At 42.1% G+C, this 7,500-nt stretch overlaps 1 protein-coding gene across 1 annotated transcript in view; it reads left to right on the top strand.

The window, feature by feature from the left end:
- Positions 1-7,500, top strand: part of gpib (glucose-6-phosphate isomerase b) — a gene marked incomplete at its 3' end in the record, with an annotated part of 9,437 nt that extends 1,937 nt beyond the window's left edge. Inside the window, exons 3-12 of the mRNA XM_079662657.1 lie at positions 1-53; positions 709-828; positions 969-1,052; positions 4,243-4,389; positions 4,831-4,902; positions 4,984-5,028; positions 5,113-5,166; positions 5,872-5,932; positions 6,292-6,335; positions 7,363-7,500. The exon at positions 1-53 is cut by the window's left edge and continues 16 nt beyond it. Of these exons, the coding sequence (XP_079518783.1) occupies positions 1-53; positions 709-828; positions 969-1,052; positions 4,243-4,389; positions 4,831-4,902; positions 4,984-5,028; positions 5,113-5,166; positions 5,872-5,932; positions 6,292-6,335; positions 7,363-7,500 (818 nt within the window). The remainder of the gene's footprint in view (positions 54-708; positions 829-968; positions 1,053-4,242; positions 4,390-4,830; positions 4,903-4,983; positions 5,029-5,112; positions 5,167-5,871; positions 5,933-6,291; positions 6,336-7,362) is intronic.

Here is a 7,500-nt window from a genome sequence, read left to right as displayed (position 1 = left end):
TTGAAGCTGCGAGAGAGAAGATGTTCAGCGGGGAGAAGATCAACTTCACCGAGGTGCTCACTCAGATTCACTCGACACCATTATCAAAGCCAAAATAAAGCACAATGCATTTTAAATGTGTTTTATTGAGGGTTTTCTTATGAATACAATTGTACAGCTATATATAAACATTATGTCAATACTTTCATAATTTTAAAATGCTTTGAATACGTAGTTGACTACATATCTGAGTTGATTTACAGAAGTGATAACCTCATCTTGGTGTCGTGATCGTGAAACACACCATTACATTTCATTCAGCTTTTAGCAATGTGATTTCAATAAGTGCATTTTACCATGATACAAACATTCAGAACAACAATAACCCTGCAAGGAAATAAGCTTTAAAAAGGTCCCCATCTATGTGCTAAATCCAAATTAGAAGGTTTTTAGATTTGATGGTTACACTCCGAATCTCGCATGTACGCTTTGGCTTGTTTCATAATCAGCATACAGTGAATACAGTGAATGCAACTGCTGCGTATTCTTTAACTCCTTATTCAGCGACACTTACAGCAGCCAACAGTACTGAGAGCTGTGTGTGTGTGTGTGTGTGTGTGTGTGTGTGTGTGTGTGTGTGTGTGTGTGTGTGTGTGTGTGTGTGTGTGTGTGTGTGTGTGTGTGTGTGTGTGTGTGTGTGTGTGTGTGTGTGTGTGTGTGGATCTTTAGGACCGCGCTGTGCTCCATGTGGCTCTGAGGAACCGCTCCAACACGCCCATCATGGTCAACGGCAAGGACGTGATGCCCGACGTCAACAAAGTTCTTGAGAAGATGAAGGGCTTCTGCCATGTGAGGGAAATGCACCGACAGAAATATACAAAATCACAAAGTGTTGTTTTTGCGCTAAACACTTAAGATAAGTATGCAATCCTACCTACCCTTGATGCAGCGATCCTAATTTTAAAGAACGTTGTTGTGTGTCTGTGCAGAGAGTTCGCAGCGGTGAGTGGAAGGGCTTCACAGGGAAGGCCATCACAGATGTTGTGAACGTCGGCATCGGAGGATCTGACCTTGTGAGTGACATTTCTGGATTTTGATGATGCATTTTATTGCAAAACTTCAACGAGTAATTACATAATTGATAGCTTTTCTGCTCCATCCTTTAAAGCTCACCTATTATGCAAAATCCACTTCTTCATGTCTCTTCTACATCAACATGTGTCCCCTCTTCTCCATGTCTTTTCTACATCAACATGTGTCCCCTCTTCTCCATGTCTTTTCTACATCAACATGTGTCCCCTCTTCTTCATGTCTCTTCTACATCAACATGTGTCCCCTTTTCTTCATGTCTCTTCTAACATCAACATGTGTCCCCTCTTCTTCATGTTTCTTCTACATCAACATGTGTCCCCCGTCTCCATGTCTTTTCTACATCAACATGTGTCCCCTCTTCTTCATGTCTCTTCTACATCAACATGTGTCCCCTTTTCTTAATTTCTCTTCTACATCAACATGTGTCCCCTCTTCTCCATGTCTCTTCTACATCAACATGTGTCCCCTTTTCTTAATTTATCTTCTACATCAACATGTGTCCCCTATTCTTCATGTCTCTTCTACATCAACATGTGTCCCCTCTTCTTCATGTCTCTTCTATACCAACATGTGTCCCCTCTTCTCCATGTCTCTTCTACATCAACATGTGTCCCCTCTTCTTCATGTCTCTTCTACATCAACATGTGTCCCCTCTTCTTCATGTCTCTTCTACATCAACATGTGTCCCCTATTCTTCATGTCTCTTCTACATCAACATGTGTCCCCTCTTCCTCATGTCTCTTCTACATCAACATGTGTCCCCTCTTCTTCATTTCTCTTCTAACATCAACATGTGTCCCCTCTTCTTCATGTCTCTTCTACATCAACATGTGTCCCCTTTTCTTCATGTCTCTTCTAATATCAACATGTGTCCCCTTTTCTTCATGTCTCTTCTAACATCAACATGTGTCCCCTCTTCTTCATGTCTCTTCCACATCAACATGTGTCCCCTCTTCTTCATGTCTCTTCTAATATCAACATGTGTCCCCTTTTCTTCATGTCTCTTCTAACATCAACATGTGTCCCCTCTTCTTCATGTCTCTTCTACATCAACATGTGTCCCCTCTTCCTCATGTCTCTTCTACATCAACATGTGTCCCCTCTTCTTCATGTCTCTTCTACATCAACATGTGTCCCCTCTTCTTCATGTCTCTTCTACATCAACATGTGTCCCCTTTTCTTCATGTCTCTTCTAACATCAACATGTGTCCCCTCTTCTTCATGTCTCTTCTACATCAACATGTGTCCCCTCTTCTTCATGTCTCTTCTAATATCAACATGTGTCCCCTCTTCTCCATGTCTCTGCTACATCAACATGTGTCCCCTCTTCTCCATGTCTTTTCTACATCAACATGTGTCCCCTCTTCTCCATGTCTTTTCTACATCAACATGTGTCCCCTCTTCTCCATGTCTCTTCTACATCAACATGTGTCCCCTTTTCTTCATGTCTCTTCTAACATCAACATGTGTCCCCTCTTCTTCATGTTTCTTCTACATCAACATGTGTCCCCCTTCTCCATGTCTTTTCTACATCAACATGTGTCCCCTCTTCTTCATGTCTCTTCTACATCAACATGTGTCCCCTTTTCTTAATTTCTCTTCTACATCAACATGTGTCCCCTCTTCTCCATGTCTCTTCTACATCAACATGTGTCCCCTTTTCTTAATTTATCTTCTACATCAACATGTGTCCCCTATTCTTCATGTCTCTTCTACATCAACATGTGTCGCCTCTTCTCCACGTCTCTTCTATACCAACATGTGTCCCCTCTTCTTCATGTCTCTTCTACATCAACATGTGTCCCCTCTTCTCCATGTCTCTTCTACATCAACATGTGTCCCCTCTTCTTCATGTCTCTTCTACATCAACATGTGTCCCCTCTTCTTCATGTCTCTTCTACATCAACATGTGTCCCCTCTTCTTCATGTCTCTTCTACATCAACATGTGTCCCCTCTTCTTCATGTCTCTTCCACATCAACATGTGTCCCTTCTTCTTCATGTCTCTTCTAATATCAACATGTGTCCCCTTTTCTTCATGTCTCTTCTAACATCAACATGTGTCCCCTCTTCTTCATGTCTCTTCTACATCAACATGTGTCCCCTCTTCCTCATGTCTCTTCTACATCAACATGTGTCCCCTCTTCTTCATGTCTCTTCTACATCAACATGTGTCCCCTCTTCTTCATGTCTCTTCTACATCAACATGTGTCCCCTCTTCTTCATGTCTCTTCTAACATCAACATGTGTCCCCTCTTCTTCATGTCTCTTCTACATCAACATGTGTCCCCTCTTCTTCATGTCTCTTCTAATATCAACATATGTCCCCTCTTCTCCATGTCTCTGCTACATCAACATGTGTCCCCTCTTCTTCATGTCTCTTCTACATCAACATGTGTCCCCTTTTCTTCATGTCTCTTCTAACATCAACATGTGGCCCCTCTTCTTCATGTCTCTTCTACATCAACATGTGTCCCCTCTTCTTCATGTATTTTCTATATCAACATGTGTCCCCTCTTCCTCATGTCTCTTCTACATCAACATGTGTCCCCTCTTCTTCATGTCTCTTCTACATCAACATGTGTCCCCTCTTCTTCATGTCTCTTCTACATCAACATGTGTCCCCTCTTCTTCATGTCTCTTCTACATCAACATGTGTCCCCTCTTCTTCATGTCTCTTCTACATCAACACAGGAACAAAGATTCTCTCTCTTTTTGTCCTGATCCATTTCTATAAAAACCTGTCTGAAAATGAGCTGATCAGATTTTGGCCACTTTATGATGTCATAACGATTTTTTGGCTTGTGTAACCATTAGCCAATCACCAACCAAGGTAACCCCCCCCCCCCCCCCCCCCCCTTATCACCTGAATCTCCTCCGAGAGCTCCATTGTGTTCTTTTTAACCAAATCTCTCTCAGAGGGGCGTGGGGAGGGGCTCCTTATTTTTATCTAAACTCACAGAGACAGAGACAGAGAATCAGCACTTTGGAAACAGGGCTGAAACAGAGGGGATTATGGGTAATGCTGCAATGATCTGCTTGGTGTTTCAGCCAATCAGAGACAGGCTTTGTATATATCTGAGACCTATTGATGAAAGACAGTATGATAGGGGACCTTAAACATTGCAGTCTTATTCTATCTGAGGTTGAATTGAACTGATTTGACTCGCAGGGCCCTCTGATGGTGACCGAGGCTCTGAAACCTTACTCGAAGGGGGGACCACGTGTTTGGTTTGTGTCCAACATTGATGGGACGCACATCACTAAAACCCTGGCACAGCTGAACGCCGAGACAACCCTCTTCATCATCGCATCCAAGGTACGTTTTACCATCATTTGGTACACAATCTTTTGTTGACCCCAAAGAGGCTTCGTCCTGTAAATTGTGGGATTCCTTTGGAGAGTTTTTCCTTTTGTGCAGCAAGGAGTTAAGGACAGAGGTTGTCGTACGCTGTAAATGAACAGAGACTTGAATCCTGTTGAACTGCAAGTCAAGAGATGCTCAGGGAGAGAAACCTTTTAAAGATTATAAACAGTTTTTTCCAAATCATATGTTGTTTTTATTTCATATTCAGTAACAATGACATATATTAAAGCAAGGACACGTATAAACAATGAGAGTCTTTGTGATGTGTGTTAATGCGTCATTTATACTCACAGTTCATCTTCTGAAGGCAAATCTTTACCTTTTGTTTGCATTATACCGGATATTAAGGCTTTGTTTAATATGAATTTCTCTGATGTTATTCTCCATTTGTAGACATTCACCACCCAAGAGACGATAACCAACGCCAATTCGGCCAAGGAATGGTTCCTCGAACATGCCAAAGATGTGAGTTTGCAGCACTTTTAAACAGCATTGTGTTGTTAGCTAATATCCTCTCGTCTTAACCTCTCTTTCCTGTTTCAACAGAAAGCTGCTGTCGCCAAGCACTTTGTGGCTCTCTCCACCAATGGAGTAAGTCACAAAGCATTATGTTGCCGGTGAAACGTTCTCTCTTTGATCGTAATCATCCATCTTTTCTCTCTTTCTTCCCCTCAGCCCAAAGTGAAGGACTTCGGCATCGACACGGAGAACATGTTTGAGTTCTGGGATGTGAGTGTGTTTGTGCTTCAGTTCTTGTGTTCATCACACGCTGTGATTGAAGCAGTAGGCAGCGGCTATAAATAAGACGATAAGGCTTTGACCTGTGTGGCCGCCAGCAGCTGCCTGTAATCAGATTCCTCTCTCTTCTGCCTCGGTTATTATTGGGAGCGACCTTCTCTCTTGCAGAGGTGGCTGTAAAGGCTGAGGGGAATCAAAGGTCCCACAGCTGAATTTAGTAACAGATGTAATATGCCCTTTATATCACGGGAAACATGGCGGCCAGTGTTTTGAACTCATGAAATGAACAGATCAACAGTATTTATTTTCCCTAGTGGAGACCAGAAGAAAGGGATTTATGCAAATTAATGTTATTGTGCTGCACACTTTGAGATCCAGGAACAGCAACTCTTAAAGATTAATCAAAATAATACATCGTTTTTTTATCTTTATTAGTAAATATTCAATATCAAAATATCGCAATGCCGTTTTTTATTTGTGTGCTGATGTGTCGTTTTGGTACTAAATCTCATCGTTTCTCTTTTGAAGGCATGTGCAATAAGTTCCATTATTGGTTATCCATTTCTCTACCGATGAATTCATGATGTTCCTATTGCATAATGCACCTTTTGATGTGTGTGAACGTTGCCTCTCTTTTATGGAAACCCACATTCTGCATGGATATACCTTCAGTATCTTCTTTGTTGTTTCTCTTAGTGGGTTGGAGGTCGTTTCTCCCTCTGGTCTGCTATTGGGATGGCCATTGCTCTGCACATTGGTATGTCAACAAACACACATTGTTGTAAAGCAACACAAAGCCATATTATTTAAATGTATTGTGTTTTGAATTAGTGAGTTTCTGACTTTTGTAGTTTCAGAGCTGTATTATCAAAAACAACTGATACGTGCACTAATTTGTTGTTCTGGGTCAACTTTAGTCAAAAAGTTGTGTTTTTAATGCTTTTCTTTGAGGAATAATTTATATCCAAGACACTTGTGAGAAGTTCTCTTGCAACACAAGCTTTGAAGTGATGCTTTTGCATGATGTTTTACGGAGAAACTTATTTAACATATCTGTCGATTAAGTGAACTAACTGATTAATCAGCAAAAAACTGTTTTACTCCTCTCCTCATCAGGCTTTGAAAACTATGAACAACTTCTATCTGGAGCTCACTGGATGGTAGGCAACTCTCCAACACTCTCACCTTTAAAGTGTTGAAATTAATTAAAGTTCACCGATTATGCAAAATCCACTTCTTCATGTCTCTTCTACATCAACATGTGTCCCCCTCTTCTTCATGTCTCTTCTACATCAACATGTGTCCCCTCTTCTTCATGTCTCTTCTACATCAACATGTGTCCCCTCTTCTTCATGTCTCTTCTACATCAACATGTGTCCCCTCTTCTCCATGTCTCTTCTACATCAACATGTGTCCCCTCTTCTTCATGTCTCTTCTACATCAACATGTGTCCCCTCTTCTTCATGTCTCTTCTACATCAGCATGTGTCCCCTCTTCTTCATGTCTCTTCTACATCAACATGTGTCCCCTCTTCTTCATGTCTCTTCTACATCAACATGTGTCCCCTCTTCTTCCTGTCTTTTCTACATCAACATGTGTTCCCTCTTCTTCATGTCTCTTCTACATCAACATGTGTCCCATCTTCTCCATGTCTCTTCTACATCAACATGTGTCCCCTCTTCTTCATGTCTCTTCTTCATCAACATGTGTCCCCTCTTCTCCATGTCTCTTCTACATCAACATGTGAAAATGAGCTGATCAGATTTTGGCCACTTTATGATGTCATAACGATTTTTTGGCTTGAGTAACCATTAGCCAATCAGCAACCAAGGTACCCCCCCCCCCCCCCCCCCCCCCCCCCCCCACCTTATCACCTGAATCTCCTCCTAGAGCACCATTGAGTTCTCTGTAACCAAATGTCTCTCAGAGGGGCGTGGGGAGGGGCTCCTTATTTTCATCTAAAGTAACAGAAAGAGAATCAGCACTTTGGAAACAGGGCTGAAACAGAGGGGATTATGGGTAATGCTGCAATGATCTGTTTGGTGTTTCAGCCAATCAGAGACGTGTTCTGTGTATATCTGAGACCTATAATATATTGATGGAAAACAGTATGATAGGGGACCTTTAATATAATTCTTCCTGGAGCTAGAGAAGATGAGTGATAATCTCTCCCTCTCTCTCCTGCAGGATAACCACTTCCGCAGCGCTCCTCTGGATCAAAACGCTCCCGTCCTGCTGGCTCTGCTCGGGATCTGGTACATCAACTTCTTCCACGCTGAGACCCACGCCATGCTGCCCTACGACCAGTACATGCACCGCTTCACC

The sequence above is a fragment of the Notothenia rossii genome (assembly GCF_949606895.1).
Source record: "Notothenia rossii genome assembly, chromosome: 2".
NCBI classification, from domain to species: Eukaryota; Metazoa; Chordata; class Actinopteri; order Perciformes; family Nototheniidae; genus Notothenia; species Notothenia rossii.
This window is presented reverse-complemented; position numbering and strand designations above follow the sequence as displayed.